This window comes from Schistocerca piceifrons, chromosome X (genome assembly GCF_021461385.2).
Source record: "Schistocerca piceifrons isolate TAMUIC-IGC-003096 chromosome X, iqSchPice1.1, whole genome shotgun sequence".
NCBI classification, from domain to species: Eukaryota; Metazoa; Arthropoda; class Insecta; order Orthoptera; family Acrididae; genus Schistocerca; species Schistocerca piceifrons.
In genome coordinates this window covers 227983935-228005167 of record NC_060149.1, presented here as the reverse complement: position 1 = coordinate 228005167, position 21233 = coordinate 227983935, and the positions used below count along the sequence as shown (strand labels likewise).

The 21233-nt window shown below is 37.8% G+C and overlaps 1 protein-coding gene across 1 annotated transcript in view; it reads left to right on the top strand.

Annotated features, from left to right (window-relative positions):
• The first annotated feature begins 269 nt into the window (after positions 1–269).
• LOC124722274 (glutaryl-CoA dehydrogenase, mitochondrial-like) overlaps positions 270–21233 on the top strand; it is a 40440-nt gene continuing 19476 nt past the window's right edge. Inside the window, exons 1-3 of the mRNA XM_047247460.1 lie at positions 270–328; positions 1993–2212; positions 17643–17875. Of these exons, the coding sequence (XP_047103416.1) occupies positions 270–328; positions 1993–2212; positions 17643–17875 (512 nt within the window). The remainder of the gene's footprint in view (positions 329–1992; positions 2213–17642; positions 17876–21233) is intronic.

Here is a 21233-nt window from a genome sequence, read left to right as displayed (position 1 = left end):
AATTAGCGGTATAATAGCAGTATCACTAAAATTCATAAGTTACCTCTGAGATGGGAGACAGTATGCTAAACTATATTATAAGAATGGAAGTAAGAATGCCCCACAGTAAAATCAGTATACAAGACTCTCAACTTTGGAGTTCCTAGGGAAGTATTCTTAGATCATAAAACTTAAAGCTAGTGAACTATGCTGCTGATACAGCATTTATTATCCTCAGCCGCAAGGAGCAGATAGCATTCCAAAACAATAAAGACAACTTTGAACTAATCATGGAACATCTGATCATGAATAAACTTATACCGAATAAGGCCAAGACTGTTGTGATAAAGTTGGTCCTCAATTGCAACCAGTCTCAAGTGTATATAAATACTGAATCACTGTCTACAGTTGAAACATCCAATAAACATAAATTTTTAGACATTGTTATTGATGAGTGTCTTACATGAAAAGAGTCTGTCAGCTACATCTGTAAAGAGACTAGCTGAAATATTTGGTTACTAAAACACCTGAAAAAATATATAAATCCTCCTATTATTAAACAAATGCTCTATGGATTAATCCCTTCTCATTTACAACACGAGACTGAAATTTGGGGTAGAGCACCCACAGTCTACATGGATAAAATACTCAGGCTTCAGAAGATACTAGTTATGGTTATTACTACTGTAAGCAAACACTAGTCATGTTGGGACTATATTAAGTATAATTCATTGACTATACAATAAAGGTATATGCTTATGACAATTATATTTGTAAAAGAGAATGATGCAATAAGCATAATGAATAGAGATTTTATTAATGCAATACATGAACAAGGTGTATTCAAATAACTTAGGGGAATGCAGCTGGGTGACGACATTCTATACACTGGGAGAAACTAAGGTCTCATAAGGTGTTGTTATTATGATACTGAGTAAGAAAAGTGCTACAAATGAAAGTCCACTTGCATTTTATAATAGGTTGCCAAATAATGTAAAGCAGCTCTGTGGAAATTTCTTTAAGAGCAAGTTGAAACAGCTGTTAATTAAAAGACTTTTATATCCACTCAGACATTTCTGAACTCCATTATCAGTAGTATTACTTTTGAATGTTGCAGTGTATTAGTGGCATTGAATGTTTATATAATGGCATCTAATGTGCTTCTATTTTAGCTTATGTATTTCTTATATGTACGACGTGATATCATCATTGTAAGTGTGCAGTAATTACAATGTTCAAGGCTGTAAAGGTATCATAGACAAATAAAGGTTAATAATAATAATAATAATAATAATAATATCATTTCTTATGTTATAAAAATCCTACACTGGTGCTTTTCTATGTTAATAATCATGCATAATAATATTGTATTGTATGGAACTGAGGACCTAGAAATGATGGAGAGGCTTCGTCCCTGCCATAGCCCACAGTGGTACACAATCCCACAACAGGTTACAGCAGTCCACTCACCCCACCGCCGCCCCACACCGAACCAAGGGTTATTGTGCGGTTCAGCCCCCAGTGGACACCTCCCCTCCCCCAGGAACATATCACACCAGACGTGTGTAACCCCAATGTTTGCATGGTAGAATAATGATGGTGTATGCGTACGTGGAGAAAGTGTTTGTGAAGCAATCGCTGACATAGTGTAACTGAGGCAGAATAAGTGGAACCAGCCCACATTTGCCAAGGCAGATGGAAAACCGTCTTAAAAACCATCCACAGACTTGCTGGCACACCGGACCTCGACACTAATCCATTGCATGGATTTGTGCCGGGGACCGGCATGCCTCCTACCTGGAAAGCAGTGCGTTAGACCGCACAGCTAACCGAGTGGGCATGCATAATAGTACATACCTGTAGCTATATTTGGGTATTTCAGACACATCATATTGTCATATGCTTGTTCCTTAATACTATCTATGATGAGTTTCCATTGTGTTGATTTCTTTTGATTTGAAAAGTGTACTTGTAATACTGCATCTATGTTTATGTAACTTATTGTCTGTTCAGGATAAGCAATGCCCCAGTTGCAGATATTTTAATTATTTGGGCAAAACGTGAAGACGGCAAGCTACGAGGATTCATTGTGGAAAGGAATGGAGCTAAAGGATTGGCAACACCCAAAATAGAAGGCAAATTCTCACTTCGGGCATCTGCTACAGGAATGATTTTCTTAGATGAAGTTGAAGTTCCAGAGGAAAACGTTCTTCCTGGTGTGACCAGTTTCAAAGTAAGCTTGAATTTTGTTTTTGTCATGTGTCACCATAACTCACTACCATGATCCCTAATCTTATACCAGAACATACTGAATATGGGCAGAGTAATTCAGTCAAGAATTGCAATGTGTGAGACTGACAACTACGTTGCGACACCAACCAAGAGCAGTATTTAATTCTTTGTTAAATGAGAATTGTGTGCTGGTAGGAACAAGTGACGGCAAAGTGTCATGTTTTGTGTATGCATTAACTCAGAACAGCAAGAAAAATTTCTTTATTCTAGTAGAAGCATCTTTAGGCAACAGATTCAAAAGTTACTTTATTTTCTACAATTTTCTTCTTTATTATGCCTGTAATGTCTAGAACTTCCTTTAGATTCCATAGATGAGTGTATTTTAATTCCCTTAGCTGAAGTTTTACCCAGCAAAGCAATCCAATTATCTGGCCAGGGTGCTGGTGCCCCTGTGTTCATGCCCTATAAGCAAGGAGGGGAGGTAGTAATGGTGTACCTTCCAGTACTGTTACAAGAGGAGTGGTGTCACACGCTAAATGTCTATACTCACATCTAAATGAAGTACCCATTTAGAATAAGACCAGAATTGGGACACATAGTATATCTCACCTTGGCTGCTCACAGTGGGCAGCAGTAAGAAGGGCAATATCTGGAAAACTATCTTCCCCTGTGACATCGCTATTTTCTACGTGTGTATCTGTTGATTCTTTGCTGCTGTTTCACTGAAGGATGACAATGCTGACTTTTTGTTTGAATCTGTGCTGAGTGATTTTATTTATATTTTCAGTTCCTTGGCCATCAAAGTGTGTCTCCTCCACTCATCATCACACACTTTTTTGGCATGATACGTTTAATTTCAAGTCTTCTAAGGACACAGCAGTAAAAGATAATGTCACAGCCCCATAAGCAAAGTGACATTGTGGTCTAGTGGTTAGCATTTGTGGCTAGTAATGCCAAGGTCCTGTGTTTGATTCCCAGTGACCATCTCAAATTTTTCGTAGGTGGAAAGGTTTGGAAGGAAACCCACTTAGCCTTGTAATGCCAACTATAACCAGAAAAATTGATGCATAAATCACCAAAGTAGTGTTACATCAAAAGGTATGCACCAAGCTAGATGACAAACAACATTTATTTATTAGCAGCAGAAGCATGAGCTGTTAAGTTTTTCAGGTTAGAGAGTAAGATGTGTGATGTATCATGATTATCTTTGCAAGATTTCATAATAGTTCTGTAGGATTTAGGTCTAGATGGCATGACAGCAGTAAGAAGGGACATTTTTTGCAAGAGTTTACCAATTGAATAAAGAGAAAGTGTTTGTTGCTCCATAATTAATGTGAAAGTTTGGTTTTCTTTGTCTCTACAGATTTGTAGTTTTTTTGCCATTTCTACATGATAGTCTGAAGTTTTCCTGTTGTAGTCACAGAGGAAATGTGAACAAAAAATAAAACTCTGCAGTCACAACAATGAAACGCTCTCTGGCACTGTTGTCCGATGACACTGTTCACACATTGCCACTTTGCAATATTTTTCACAGTGTAGTATGTATGGATCCATGGCTCATCTAAGTAAACCATTGGTCACTTTATGCTAATGCTTCATTTTATAAATTTTTTTTAAAAGTCTGATATCATAGGCTTTTTTGCCAGTATGTTCATGACTCATTCATTCTAGCAACTTCTAAAATCAAATCCCATAGATGGAACAGTTTTTCTTAGAGCTTCTTTTCTAGTAGGGAAGGCTAATTCAGTGAAACAACAGCTGTGAAATTTCTGCAAAGATTGTATTTCCTTCCATGGCCATAATATTGCAGCAATTTATTTAGATCACCAATGAAATATTTATTGTATGCATTTCTCTAATTCTGTTTTGGGGCACATACTTGATGTCCTACTCCACTTGGCATCATATCCCTCCTTCTGTAATTTGCACACCATTCCCTAACTGAATGCATCTTTTATCACCTTCTGTGTCAGCACTATCACACTTTCCTCGTTTTCATTGCCTGTAATATTAACGATGTTAATAGCAAGTAGTCATGGCTTTCCACAAAGGTATTTTCTGCAGTCCCTTTTTGTGCTCACACTCTGAGATGGACTATAACGTTACTGTAACAAGTCACATCGCCAAGTAGTTCCCATTACAGCCAGGTAACTGATTCACCTTGCCGAGTAATACAGAGTGCTTATTGTAATTGTTGAATTCATCAGTCTGAAGACTGACTTGTTTTCCTGTATAAACTTTTTACTACCTGCATAACTACTGCACCATACATCAATTTAAACCTACCTACTGTATTTAACATTGATTTCCTCCTGCAATTTTTACCCCTGACACGTTCCTCTAGGCCAAATTAAACTATTCTTTGATGCCTCAGGATGTGTCTAATCAATCTCTTTCTTCTGTTAGGCAAGTTTTGATGTTAAGCTCTTTGATGTCTAATTCCATTCAGTACCTCCTTGTTACTTATCCAATCTATACATTTAATCTTCAGGATTTTTCTGTAGCACCAAATAAGCTTATATTCTCTTTACCATTTATTTTCTTCATTTCACTTCTACATGACACCACACTCCAAATGAATACATTCATAAAAGGCTCCCTAACACTTAAATTTGTATTTGTTGTTAACATCATCTTGCTTTTCAGGAAAGTTTTTCTTGCTATTGCCAGTCTCTGTGTGTGTTCGATATTCACTCTATATGTTCTAAATATTCTTGTCAGTTTTATATTTTCTTTTGAAATATGATGTAACAACTGAACTCTAAAACATACACTATAATCTAATCATCAGATGAACATGTTAACTGTTGCAGAGGATTGGTTTTCATGATCTCGCTAATATCCAAAAGCCACTCATTGTGAGAATGCAATTGCAGCAGTGCTAGACAGGGAGCAGTGCTGTTGGTTTTGTGCCATTTTATTTTGAGACTACAGCTTGCTGTAGTTTGACAGAAAGCATGGCAAATAGATGGATCAGGCTGAATGCCTTCTGTTTTTGTCCAAAGTTTTTTGTACATTTGGGTACAAAAATCTTCAGTAATTATCAAATTTATGTGTGCTTCAGAGGAATTAGAAATTCAGAGAAGAAGAAAGTTGCTTAAAATCTACTGCTGTCTTTTGAATGCATGGAAATAAAATATTCAAATTCATAATAGTGATTATGTATAAAACTATTTTTGTGTTTTAGCAGAATATAAGCAGAGTTTAGTTTCTGAGAGGATGAAACGTGCAAGGGTATACTCTGCAATGGTTTTAAGATAACGACTGAATTTGATGTACCATAAACTGGGTTAAATTATGCAACCTGGGTTACTTTACACACTTCCCATTAAGTTCTGTGGGGTGCCGCCCATGGCCTGTTTTGGAAATTCTGAGTAAAATGGCTGCTTAGATAAGACATAGTGAACTTTACTGGATTGAAAAATCATGACAGTGTTGTTCATACATCATGATGCAGGATGATAAATGCAGTTAATTGGATGTGAGTATCTTTACGTATTTTTACATTGCTTAGAAACTGTCATTGCCATGTCATAGTTATGTGGAACAGTAGGTGAAACACTTTTTTAGTGGAGACATTTTACTAGCAAGCTGAAAACAAGCAAAGGTGTGTGACTTTTGCTTGGGTGGGGGTAACTTTACGACGACTGCAAACAAAAGCAGAAAATAAGGATACTGAGGACATTATTGGACTAGTGCTATCTTATGATGAGATTCAAGTTAAGTTCGTGAAGATGACAGGTGACTCAACATAGACATTTGTATGGCCTGATGTTGGAGATATCTCCAAAATCAATAACTAGGGGCTACTTGATGAACCTGTGGTATTACAAAGATGATCTTTGTAGTTTAAAGAACACCTGCAATCTTTTATGTATGTATCCAGTCATTATTGAAGTGAAATCAAGGTTAGTAGTGCCTCATCCTGCTATAGAAATACTATAAAAGTGAAGGTGAGAAACTCGTGCTCCAGACACAGCAGAAACATTATTTTCAATTTACATAATAAAAACTTAAAATTTAAATGACTTGCCATATTGCATTTATCCTTGTAATAGGTTCCAACAAGTCAATAAAGCTATGAAAAGTGTCATGCCACTTCAGATTTCTGTTTTCTTTTCATTTAAAATTTCCAGACATGTGTAAAGTTATCCATTATAAGGCAATACTGCCAAATATCTTGCAAAGTACACTGAAGAGCCAAAAAACTGGTACACCTGCCTAATATTGTGTAGGGCCTCCGCAAGCATGCAGAAGTGCCACAACATGATGTGGCATGAACTCGACTAATGTCAGAAGTAGTGCTGGAGGGAACTGACACCATGAATGCTTCAGGGCTGTCCATAAATCCATAAGAGTATGAGAGGGTGGAATCTCTTCTGCACAGCACGTTGCAAGGCATCCCAGATATGCTCAATAATGTTCATGTCTGGGGAGTTTGATGGCCAGTGGAAGTGTTTAAAGTCAAAAGAATGTTCCTGGAGCCACTCTATAGCAATTCTGGATGTATGGGGTGTCGAATTGACCTGCTGGAATTGCCCAAATCTGTTGGAATGCACAGTGGACATGAATAATGGATACAGGTGATCAGACAGGATGCTTATGTATGTGTCACCTATCACAGTCATCTCTAGACATATCAAGGGCCCCATAGTACTCCCAACTGCACACGCGCCACACTATTACAGAACCTCCACCAGCTTGAACAGTCCTCAGCTGACATGAAGGGTCCATGAATTAATGAGGTTGTCTCCATACCCTTACACATCCATCTGCTTGTTTCCAGTCATCAACAGTCCAATGTCGGTGTTGATGATCACAGGTGAGGTGTAAAGCTTCATGTCGTGCAGTCATTAAGGGTACACGAGTGGGCCTTCGGCTCCAAAAGACTATGTTGATGATGTTTCATTGAATGGTTCACACACTAACACTTATTGATGGCCCAGCATTGAAATCTGCAGCAATTTGTGGAAGGGTTGCACTTCTGTCACGCTGCACTATTCTCTTCAGTTGTCGTTGGTCCCGTTCTTGCAGGTCTTTTTCCAGCTGCTGCGATGTCAGAGATTTGAAGTTTTACTGGATTCCTGATATTCACCGTACACTCGTGAAATGGTCATATGGGAAAATCCCCACTTCATCGCTACCTCGGAGATGCTATGTCCCATCCATTGTGCACCGACTATAACACCACGTGCAAACTCACTTAAATATTGATAACCTGCTATTGTAGCAGCAGTAACCGATCTAACAACTGCACCAGACACTTGTTGTCTTATATAGGCATTGCCGACTGCAGCGCCATATTCTGCCTGTTTACATATCTCTGCATTTGAATATGCATGTACTCTTTGAATGGAGTAACTTTACACACAATGTTGTTAAAACATGTCATAAACATGATTTCCATTCATTTTGAGGCTACAATTGCCCTTAAGAACCTGAATGATGTACAGGAACCCATTTATATCAATTGTATAACCAACCACCTCCCCCTTTGAACCATAGTCCTTGCCGTTGGTGGGGAGGCTTGCGTGCCTCAGCGATACAGATAGCCGTACCGTAGGTGCAACCACAACGGAGGGGTATCTGTTGAGAGGCCAGACAAATGTATGGTTCCTGAAGAAAGGCAGCAGCCTGATCTGGCCTTGTAACACTAACCAAAACAGCCTCTCTGTGCTGGTACTGCGAACGGTTCAACACTAACTACTGTAATTAATGTAGCTAACAGTTGAACAGTTGTGTTTCACAGTTCTTTACTGTCACTGTCCACAACCCCCAACATTACATAAACCTAACCACACAGTTCTTGCAGAAGAATAGGGTATGTGTGACACTATTTCTCAAATAACTTGAACAGACATTGTCATTGCCTTAACACATGGCCTATTTGTGTTACACTAATTCCACTGTTAAATTTGATGCATTGTTGTTACTTGAAGCAGTACATAATTTCCCTCTGAAAATTGGCCGTGGACGGACTGTCTCAAGACCAAAAATAGGGCCTTTATAAATCCTCACAGTAAATAGGCACTGAGACTACACTTTTTTGATGTTTTAAGTTACAGAAATTACAATTAAAACATAACTCATTCAATTATATGAATAGATCGAAAAATTCCTCCTTTTTAACAGTTCTCTCTACCACAAAGCCAAATTATTTGTTCAAATAATGAAATTAGCAGATCTAGTTATGCAAACAATGCTTTTGACCAATCTGGTAATTATTTTGGAATTAAATAAGGGCTGGCTTTGCTAACATGTTTTCAAATAGAGCCAAGTAAATACTTAAAGGATTCTAGTAGTTCTTCTTCCAAATGTTTATAATTATTACAGATTTTATTTTTGTTTATAAGTAAACAATAGAATTTAAGTTCTGAAACAATTACTGATTTCACTCCATAACAAAAGATATTAACTAGGAATGGTCAAAATAAATTATGAAATTAATTACATACACAAAGCTACGCACCAAATTAGACCTGGTGCAGGGAATAGCCTTGATAGGGACAGGGAATGTGATGCAGGTGGTGACCTGATAAAGATAGCTACTCAAACTGATGGCATCAATCTGCATTTCATGCAACTGTTTCAGCATCATGATCAGCCTCATCTTAATGCAGCTGTTAAGCACGTTAACACTGGGCTGGAGAGGGCACTGATGGCAGAGGGCATGGGTCACATTGCAGTGGTGCCAGTTGAGTTTATCAGTAGATCGGGTTTCACTAGGCATGGCCTGCACTTCAACAGGTTTGGGAAGGGGATACTGGCAAAGCTTATAGGTGACGTGTAGTGGGTGGTGGTAGGACACTCTTGGAAAAATTCCTGTAGTAGTTGGTGTTAGAGCTGCACCGTTTTTGAATGAAGTCAGCTGATGGATATACCTGCTTAAAGGAAGTCCCTCTAAGGGCTCACCTTCAGAGGATGTCATGTTTCCAAGTAGAGAAGGAGTTAGCATATTTCATCAGAATATTAAAGCTATTAGAGATAAAGTTAGTGAACTGCTTATAGATGTTGACTATGAAATTATTCGTATATCGGAGCACCACTTAAATAACTTGACGATTCAGAGGCTTCCTTTACCAGGATACAGGTTAGCTGGCTGTTTTTCAAGGATTTCATTGTGGGGTGGGAGAATGGCCATGTATGTAAAAAACAGTATTCCTTTTGAGTCCATAGAGGTATGTATCGTGGCACTGCACTGAACAGATATTTGAATGTTGTGCAGTTGCAGTTGAATTTAGTGAAACTAAATTTTTAATTGTTTTTGTTTATAGGTCCCCTAATTTTGACTTCAGAGCATTTCTGCCCAAGCTAGAGGGGGTTCTTGTTCACTTTATAGGGAGTACGAGAAATTAGTTGTGTGTGGTGACTTCAGTATAAATTTTGTACATGATAGTGCAAGAAAAACGATGTTGGTAGATCTCCTAAATTCATATGATCTGATACAGACTGTGTTTTTCCAACTAGGGTGCAGGGGAACAGTAGCACAGCCATAAACAACATTTTTATTCATTCTTCATTACTAGATGGGCATTCTGTTAGTAAAAGGGTCAATGCCCTTTCAGACCATGATGCACCAATTTTAACACTAAAAGGATTTTGTACTCAAACAAATGTCACATATAATTACAAACTATGCAGGAAAGTTAATCCAAAAGCCAGCCGGAGTGGCCGAGCGGTTCTAGGCACTACAGTCTGGAACCGTGCGACCGCTACGGCCACAGGTTCGAATCCTGCCTCGGGGATGGATGTGTGTGTTGTCCTTAGGTTAGTTAGGATTGAGTAGTTCTACGTTCTAGGGGACTGATGGCCTCTGAAGTTAAGTCCCATAGTGCTCAGAGCCATTTGAACCATTTAATCCAAAAGCAATTGAGAATTTTTTAAACCTTGTCGAGGAACAAGAGAGGCAGGATGTTTATAGTGCTGGTAACATAGATGACAAATATAATGCTTTCCTTAACACATTTCTGATGCTCTTTGAGAGCTGCTTTCCATTAGAATGTCCTAAATAGGGTTGTTGTGGTCTTCAGTCCTGAGACTGGTTTGATGAAGCTCTCCATGCTACTCTATCCTGTGCAAGCTTCTTCACCTTCCAGTACCTACTGCAGCCTACATCCTTCTGAATCTGCTTAGTGTATTCATCTCTTGGTCTCCCTCTACGATTTTTACCCTCCACGCTGCCCTCCAATACTAAATTGGTTATCCCTCGATGTCTCAGAACATGTCCTACCAACCGATCCCTTCTTCTAGTCAAGTTGTGCCACAAGTACCTCTTCTCCCCAATTCTATTCAATACCTCCTCATTAGTTATGTGATCTACCCATCTAATCTTCAGCATTCTTCTGTAGCACCACATTTCGAAAGCTTCTATTCTCTTCTTGTCTAAACTATTTATCGTCCACGTTTCACTTCCATACATGGCTACACTCCATACAAATGCTTTCAGAAATGACATCCTGACATTTATATCTATACTCGATGTTAACAAATCTTTCTTCTTCAGAAACGATTTCCTTGCCATCGCCATTCTACATTTTATATCCTCTCTACTTCGACCATCATCAATTATTTTGCTCCCCAAATAGCAAAACTCCTTTACTACTTTAGGTGTCTCATTTCCTTATCTAATTCCCTCAACATCACCCAACTTAATTCCACTACATTCCATTATCCTCGTTTTGCTTTTGTTGATCTTCATCTTATACCCTCCTTTCAAGACACTGTCCATTCCGTTCAACTGCTCTTACAAGTCCTTTGCTGTCTCTGACAGAATTACAATGTCATCGGCAAACCTCAAAGTTTTTATTTCTTCTCCATGGATTTTAATACCTACTCCGAACATTTCTTTTGTTTCCTTTATTGCTTGCTCAATATACAGATTGAATGACATCGGGGATAAGCTACAACCCTGTCTCACTCCCTTCCCAACCACTGCTTCCCTTTCATACCCCTCGACTCTTATAACTGCCATCTGCTTTCCATACAAATTGTAAATAGCCTTTCACTCCCTGTATTTTACCCCTGACACCTTCAGAATTTGAAAGAGAGTATTCCAATCAACATTGTCAAAAGCTTTCTCTGAGTCTACAAATGCTAGAAACATAGGTTTGCCTTTCCTTAATCTTTCTTCTAAGATAAGTCGTAGGGTCAGTATATCCTCACGTGTTCCAACATTTCTACGGAATCCAAACTTATCTTCACCGAGGTCGGCTTCTATCAGTTTTTCCATTCGTCTGTAAAGAATTCGCGTTAGTATTTTGCAGCTGTGACTTATTAAACTGATAGTTCAGTAATTTTCACATCTGTCAACACCTGCTTTCTTTGGGATTGGAATTATTATATTCTTCTTTAAGTCTGAGGGTATTTCGCCTGTCTCATACAACTTGCTCACCAGATGGTAGAATTTTGTCAGGGCTGGCTCTCCCAAGGCTGTCAGTAGTTCTAATGGAATGTTGTCGACTCCCGGGGCCTTGTTTCGACTCAGGTCTTTCAGTGCTCTGTCAAACACTTCACGCAGTATCATATCTCCCATTTCATCTTCATCTACCTCCTCTTCCACTTCCATAAAACTGTCCTCAAGAACATCGCCCCTGTATAGACCCTCTAAATATTCCTTCCACCTTTCTGCTTTCCCTTCTTTGCTTAGAACTGGGTTTCCATCTGAGCTCTTGATATTCATGCAAGTGGTTCTCTTTTCTCCAAAGGTCTCTTTAATTTTCTTGTAGGCAGTATCTATCTTATCTCTCATGAGATAAGCCTCTACATCCTTACATTTGTCCTCTAGCCATCCGTGCTTAGCCATTTTGCACTTCCTGTCGATCTCATTTTTGAGACGTTTGTATACCTTTTTGCCTGCTTCACTCACTGCATTTTTGTATTTTCTGCTTTCATCAATTAAATTCAGTGTCTCCTCTGTTACCCAAGGATTTCTGCTAGCCCTCATCTTTTTACCTACTTGATCCTCTGCTACCTTCACTATTTCATTCCTCAAAGCCACCCATTCTTCTTCTACTGTATTTCTTTCCCCCATTCCCGTCAGTTGTTCCCTTATGCTCTCCCTGAAACTCTGTACAACCTCTGGTTCTTTCAGTTTTAATCTACAGTTCATAACCAATAGATTGTGGTCAGAGTCCACATCTGCCCCTGGAAATGTCTTAAAATTTAAAACCTGGTTCCTAAATCTCTGTCTTACCATTATATAATCTATCTGAAGCCTATCAGTATCTCCAGGCTGCTTACATGTATACAACCTTCTTTTATGGATCTTGAACCAAGTGTTAGCTATGGTTAAGTTGTGCTCTGTGCAAAATTCTACCAGGCGGCTTCCACGTTCATTTCTTACCCCCAATCCATATTCACCTACTACGTTTCCTTCTCTTCCTTTTCCTACTATCGAATTCGTCACCCATGACTATTAAATTTTCATCTCCCTTTACTATCTGAATAATTTCTTTTATCTCATCATACAGTTCTTCAATTTCTTCGTCATCTGCAGAGCTAGTTGGCATATAGACTTGTAGTACTGTCGTAGGCACGGGCTTTGTGTCTATCTTGGCCACAATAATGCGTTCACTATGTTGTCTGTAGCAGCTTATCCGAACTCCTATTTTTTTACTCACTATTAAACCTACTCCTGCATTTCTCCTATTTGATTTTGTATTTATAACCCTGTATTCACCTGACAGAAAGTCTTGTTCCTCCTGCCACCGAACTTCACTAATTGCCACTATATCTAACTTTAACCTATCAATTTCCCTTTTTAAATTTTCTAACCTACCTGCCCGATTAAGGGATCTGCCATTCCACACTCCGATCCATAGTATGCCAGCATTCATTCTCCTGATAATGACGTCCTCTTCAGTAGTCCCTGCCCGGAGATCCGAATGGGGGACTATTTTACCTTCGGAATATTTTACCCAAGAGGACGCCTTCATCATTTAATCACACAGTAAAGCTGCATACCCTTGGGAAAAATTACGGCTGTAATTTCTCCTTGCTTTCAGCCGTTCACAGTACCAGAACAGCAAGGTCATTTTGGTTAGTGTTACAAGGCCAGATCAGTCAATCATCCAGACTGTTGCCCCTGCAACTACTGACAAGGCTGCTGCCCCTCTTCAGGAACCACAGATTTGTCTGGCCTCTCGACAGATACCCCTCCGTTGTCTGTATCGCTGAGGCACGCAAGCCTCCCCACTTGGGAGGTCCATGGTTCATGGGCGGGGTGCTAAATAGGGTACTAGCAGTAAACGCCAGCCTGGGTGGCTAACTAGTGGGGTAAGGATATATATTATGTAGAACAAAGCGGGAATTATATCAAAACATTAGAAGTGGTCACAATCAAGCTACAGTAGTGCATTGCAAACAGTACTTCAAGGTGCTTAAAAATGTTATTAGGAAGACAAAGAGTACATGGCATGCAAATACAATAGCTCATTCACAGGGTAAAATTAAAACCATATGGTCAGTTGTGAAGTAAGTGTCCGGTCAGCAGCACAAGGTTGGCAATATAAAGTCAGTTTCTGTTACTTGTATATCAGATATATGTACAGTATTTAACAATCATTTTCTGAGCATTGCTGGTGAATTAAATAAAAATTTAGTTTCTACAGGAAATCATATAACAATCTTAGCAAATGCCTTTCCGAGATTGATGTCTGAAGTATTTCTCAGTGATACAGACAAGGGGGAGATTGAGTGAATAATTAAATCACTGAAGACTACAGACTCTCATGGATATGATGGAGTGCCTAGCAGAATATTAAAGTACTTTGGTGCACATGTTAGCCCTGTATTTAGCCATATTTCTAATTTTTCGTTTAGGAATGGTCAGTTTCCTGAATGATTAAAGTACTCAGTAGGAAAGTCGCTTTATAAAAAGGAAGAAAGGGATAATGTAGACAATTTTCGACCTATTTCTATGCCATCAATGTTTGCTAAAGTCATTGAAAATGCTCTGTATGTAAGGATAATTGATAATTTTATATCACACATTTTGATATCAAATGTACAGTTCGGCTTTAGAAGTCATTTAACAACTCAAAATGCTATATTCTCTTTTCTCTGTGAGGTACTTGATGTGTTAAACAAAAGGTTTCAAGTACTAGGCATATTTTTGATTTAACCAAGGTGTTTGACTGTGTTGGTCACAAAATGTTGCTGCAGAAATTGGACCATTATGGAATGTGGGTAATAGCTCACAATTGGTTCACTTCTTACTTTAGCAACAGACAGCAGAAGGTCATTATTCACAGTGTTGAGAATAGTGGTGATGTGTAGTCTGAGTGGGGTACGGTCAAATGGGAGGTGCCACAGGGATCAGTGTTGGGGCCACTCCTATTCCTTATTTATATAAATGCAATGCCCTCTAGTATGTCAGGTAACTCTAAAATATTTCTGTTTGCTGATGACACTAGCTTGGTAGTAAAGGATGTTATGTGCAACATTGGCTCAGTTTCAAATAGTGCAGTTCATGACATAAGTTCATGGCTTGTAGAAAATAAACTAATTCTAAATCACAGTAAGACGCATCATTTGTAGTTTCTAACACACAATTCAAAAAAACCTGACGTTTTAATTTCACAGAATGGGCGTATGATTAATGAAACTGAACAGTTCAAATTTCTAGGTGTTCAGATAGATAGTAAACTGTCATGGAAAGCCCACATTCAGGATTTTGTCCAAAGACTTAATGATGCCATTTTTACTGTTCGAATGGTATCTGAAGTAAGTGATCGTTCAACATGAAAGTTAGTCTACTTTGCTTATTTTCATTCACTTATGACATAAGTCTTATGTCATATGGTATTATATTTTGGGGTAACTCTTATCATTCTCAAAAGATATCTGTGCTTCAGAAATGCACAGTGTGGGCAATAAGTTCGCAAACCTCTTGTTGACCCCTGTTCACTAGTCTGGGTATTGACATTGGCCACTCAGTATATTTATTTTTTACTGTCATTTCTTATTAACAATATCAGCTTATCCCCAAGAGTTAGCAGCTTTCACTCAGTTAATACTAGACAGAAGTCCAATCTGCATTTGGATTGCACTTCCTTAACCCTTGTGCAGAAAGGTGTGCAGTATACTGCTGCAACCATTTTCAATGAGCTACCACAGGAGTTCAAAAATCTTAGCAGTCATCTATGCACTTTGAAATTGAAACTGCAGAGAGTCCTCATGTGTTACTCCTTCTATTCTGTCGAGGAGTTCCTTGAAAAATTAAGCTCATTCCTATTTTATATTGTTGATTGTGCTTACTCAAACTTATGGCTTGTCTTTTTTTGAGTTCATATACATTTTATTTTATCTGTTATTGCTTGTATGTTGTAATTTCATGTTCTGACATGTTGCATGACCTTGGAGATTTGCTACTCAATTTTGTCCTACGGAACTTGATGTGTAAATAAAAAGAAAAAAAGAGCTGTGTATTTCATAGTCTTGTCATGCAAAGATAGTACATTGTGATTGTAAATTTTTGAAATGGATTCATTTGTGGGTTTGTAGCTATTTATTGTATTTACAGCATCTTTACTTCAAAGTCAGCCAATCAGGTGTATTTCTTTTCCTTTCTTATGTCTTCTCAGAAACTGGTACATAATTGTATATTTAGCATTATTTAATTCTGGTACATCCACCTTTGGCAAGTCCTTTTCTACCCATCGTTTTGTAATGTGTGTTGGCTTTTTCATGTTTGCCATGTGTATGAGAGAGACAAGCCTATTACAATTGTGGAACTTCCCTCTTCTGTTTAACTATAGCCTATGAAATGTAAATTCTTTTCATTAGTGCAGATGATAGAAATACACAAAGAATATAACAGAATCACTTGTCTGTCATACTGTCAGAAAATAATTTTTGGAGCAAACTTTGTTGCTTCAGTTAGTTATCAATAAGCTACTAATTTAATTGTCTGTTTGGCTACATAGGAACCTTACATGTTGTATGTTCTGAATTTCCAGCACATTTATCTCATTTCAATGACTTACAGTGTCATTCACTATTATAAAATAGTATTAACAAATTTGACATTTTTGTGGCTTGTGTTGTGTAGTAGTAATACTTGATCTGTACAGGTATTTTATTGGCAACCATTGCTGCCTGATTATTTACCATCATTGGAAAGCCATTAATGAAAAATCAAGATAAGAATAGGTTGAGGGTAAAACACTGAAAGAGTCTATACTATCTGATTTCCCATGCTGTATTAATTTTGTAAGTCTAACCTGGAAGAGGTCTAAAAATTCAAAAAGATTCTCAGAGGATACTGTTAACAAAGTATTTTATTCCTGTAAATGATTATAGCATCCTCTGTGAAGTATCTTATATGGAAACCAAATTGGGAAGGAGTCAGAAAGGAATTGCAACATGTCAATAAATCTGATCATAAATAGTCTTCCAAAATATTTTGAAAAGTAAGTGGTAGGAGATAGGCAGGTTTAAACTTGAAAGATACAAACTTATGTCTGCTTTTACAGGCTGATATCAAAACAGCATAATTTCATCTGTAGGAAATAAAACTAATTATTTTCTATAATTGTATTGCCAGTTAAAGATTTACAATATGTATGACCATTTCTACTAATTTTAAGAAAATAAAATTAGTTTGAGACCCTACTCTTTCATCTAAAGTGAGAAAATTTGTACAATTATGTTGCTACTCTTTTTCAAATTATCTTCTTCTTCCCCATTATGAGGCAAATCATCCTGCAGCTGAGCACCGATTTCATGAAGTACTGTAAGCAAATTGTTGACACAATCACTTTGGATGTTCTAAGTTCAATCATGGAATAATCTAGATTCTCATCTCCAGATATGTACATAATTCCCAAATCAACAATCAGATTGTCGCATAGATTAAAGTTGTATCCATTACACTCATGTCTGATGGCTGATCCGATTTATTCTTCAATGCCTAAAAGAAAAAAGTAACTCTCATCCCTAGGTTCTCACTGACCTTAATACACATCTCCAGATATTTACATAATTTCCAAATCAACAATCAGATTGTCACGTAGGTTAAAGTTGTATTCATTACACTCATTTATGATGGCTGATCAATTTATTCTTCAAAGCCTAAAAGAAAAAAAAAAAAAAAAAAACCTCTCATCCCTACGATTTGTTATCTTGTAGATGAATCTTGGTAAACATGGCAAATCTATTCTTAGTTGAGGCACATTGGATTATATAGTCAATACTCATTTGGTTCATACAGTTTACACAACGTGGATATAATGAACTCGAAGAATACTGAGGAATTGATGCATACTGTAACAGGCAAAACTAAAAAAGGCCTGATGTTTGAAGTGAAGATGATAAAATTTTTCTGTGTGTTCTATTTATATTCAAAATAAACTCTTCCATATTTCACATTTTTATTGTAAGTGTTGGATCTGTTGTAACTTAAGGTTCTTTTTTGTGCCCTTTTTCCCCAGGGACCTTTTACCTGTCTTAGTAATGCTCGTTATGGTATTGGTTGGGGAGCCCTGGGTGCAGCAGAGTTTTGCTTAGCAGAAGCACGTCGATATACACTAGAGCGTCACCAGTTTGGACGGCCTTTAGCAGCCACCCAGCTCATTCAGAAGAAATTAGCAGATATGCTTACAGAAATATCAATAGGTCTTCAAGCATGTCTTCATGTGGGTCGCCTGAAGGATAGAATTTGTAAGTGTACTAATTTTTGAGGAATAAGAATTTGTAATATTGCTGATTTTAATCACAAAGAGAAAACAACATATTCAATCAAATCAAAACTTAATTTGAAATATGTTGAAAAAAACTTAGATAATCCAAACTTGTTCATTACTGAAAATAAATTTTTTAAATAAGGGTAAAATATAAGGTATATTAAAGATAAACAACATTTTTCATCCTAGAATTCTGTCCTGTGGTATTAACTGCCTCTATAAAGACACATTGACTTGTAACTACTTTTATGTCATAATTTTCAAAGTTACACAAGAAATGCTATGTAATTCATTTGGGAATGAAGATGTTCACTTTCAACTCAGAAATTCCTGGTAACAAAACTCACTCAGGCTTAGTGTGATGCAGAAAGCAGTGGGTTATGCAGTCCCAAAAATAATTCACCCCTTATCCAAGTATGTGAAAAATCTAATATACAATATAATTAACTTCAAACGCAAACTGAAATCATGTCTGCTTGACATCTCCATCTCCATAGGAAAAGGATGGAATATTAGAGCTTAACATTGTCAATGATGAGGTCATTAGAAATAGGTTGGAGAGGAAATCAGCTGTGCCCTTTTAAAAGTACCTTTCCAAGGTACTTTCCCAGCATTTGCCTTAAACTGTTTAAACAAATCAAGGAAAACCTAAATCAGGATGTCCAGGTGGGGATTTGAACCGAATGAGTTGAGTGTCTTACACTGTGCCATTTTGCTTGTATACAATTGAAAAATTTCTGAATGTACAAGACTGTAAAGTGTATGTGACATTGCACATATAGTTAAGTATAAATCAATGTATGTTGAAAAATGGAGATTAAAGATAGCTTAATATTAATTAAAGGACGATCATATAAATGGCTAGCATTTTACTATATTTTTCACTGAGTAAGTCCTTTGTAAACTAAATGACTCATTTGATTAGAGTACTGTGAAATCATGTACTTAGTTACAGTATATTCTGAGGTTCATTATTACATTGCAAAGTTCCCAAGGAAGAGTACTAATTACAGGAACTGGACACAAATTTGATGGAGGAGAGTTCAGATCCTCTCAAAGTTATTTATGTTTTCCTTTACTTCCATAAATTGATGTAGACATCTACATCTACATACATACTCCACAAGCCACTTTATGGTGCTTGGCAGAGGTTACCTTGCACAGCAGTGAGTCATTCTCTTCCTTGTTCCACTCGCAAATGGAGTGAGGGGGAAAAGACTGTCTAATTGCTTGTGTATGAACCCAAATTTACCTTATGTTTACTTCATATTCCTTACACAAGATGTACATTGGGTGCCGTAAAATTCTTCAGCAGACAATTGCAAATGCTGGTTTTCTAAACTTTCTCAATAGTGTTTCACTAAAAATATGTCATCTTTCTTCCAGGGACTCCTATTCAAGTTCTCAGAGGATTTCCATAATACTCATATAATGATTGAACCTATCAATACCAAATCTAACAACGTGCCTCTGAATTGCTTCGATGTACTCTAATCCTACCTGGTAGAGTCTCAAAGACTCTAGTGGTATTCAAGAAGTATTCTGTATGTGGCCTCCTTTAGAGATGAGCCGTACTAAAAAGACTTCTTGCAATAAAACAAATTTGACCACTTGCCTTCCCTGCAACTGATGTCATGTGATTGTTACATTTGATATTGCTTTGCAACTTTACACCTAGATATTTAATTGATGTAACTGTGTATTTGGTTCACATGGGGTACCACAGCCATACTTGCACGTCATGTGCTGGCTTTCAGATCGGCTGTATGCACTGTTTAATAACAGGGTAACTGCACAACACATCAACACCTACAATGCTTGAAAATGGCCTGCAAGGCCAAAATTGGGCAATAATGCAAGATATAATATAGGATGATTATAATTAAAATTAAACTTTCAAACCACTGTAGAAGTAACACCACTAGTCAGAATGACGTCAAATTGTAACGGAATGTTATTGGAGAAGGGGGAAAACATATGGCAGACGGAAAATAAATAGTTACAAAATGTAGCAATAGATGGCACTGTAAGCATTATAATTTAATAGTGGTCGACTACAAATGACAAATGAATCGTACAACAATGCCTAAGGTGTACGTTTGACGTTAGACAAACTTAACTACTCAGTTTGCATGCGTGAACAGGTGTGATACTGTTAGTTACGTAAGCCCATCCACCACGGCAAGTTCATATCACATTGGATGGGAAAAATTGGTTTTTAATTGTCTTGAGGCCAAAAATCACATAAAAAGCATCACTTACATCAGTTTTTAATTGTCCTGAGACCAAAAACCGTACAAAAAGTATCAATCAAAATCAGATCACATTATTAATTTCTGTGTGACTGGTCCAAAAAATGTTCAGTATGTTGTCCACCATTTTCTGCAACAAGTTGAAATTGAGGAACAGAATGTTAAACAACTGATGGAAGTGTTTCCGGAGTCACGTTCAGAATGTGTTGCACAGTGCGTGCCTTCAATGCAGCGAAGTTTGCAGTCGGAACACTGAACACATCATCTTTCAGGCTGCCGGACAGCCAGAAGTCATACGGTTATGATCAGGTGATCAGGATGGCCAGGCTGTAAGAAAATGGCGGCTGATAATTCTAGCAATTCTGAAATGGCATTTCAGCAGCTGCTTAACTGGATTTGCAATGTTCAGAGGTGTGCCATCTTGCATAAAAATGATCCCATCCACACATCCAGGCTTTTGGAGAGCTAGAATAACTAGATTGCGCAAGAGACACTCATAGCACTTACCAGAAGCACCTGTCTCTTCGAAAAAATATGGCCCTATGATAAATGATGCCGTAAACCCACACCACTCAGTGACCTTTTCAGGATGAAGTGGAACCGGTTGATTTGCGTGTGGATTTTCTCTTGCCCACATTAGAAAACTCTGTGTATTGACATACCCTGTCAGATGGAAGTGGGCTTCATCTTTCCACAAAATCTTCCCTGGCCAATCATTGTCCACTTCCATGCAAGCAAAGGTCTCTCTTGCTAGCAGGTCAACAGGAAGCAACTCGTGCACATGGGTAATTTTGAATGTGTATCAAAGAAGAGTGTTTTGTAGGATTTTACGCACAATGCTCATGGGTGTGTCCAATGTTCAGGCAATTCTCCATGCACTACACGTTTGCACACCACCACTTGTCTCCTCCTGCACTGCTGTGGCCACTGCTTCCACTGACGTCAAATCAATTTGTTTCCTCTGTCTATCAGGTTGCTCACCAAAAGAACACGTCTTTTCGAATTTATGAATAATTTTCTCCAGACCCACGGCAGTCATTGGACCAACACCTTTTTTAAAACCCTACAGTGTCCAGTACTTCCACAG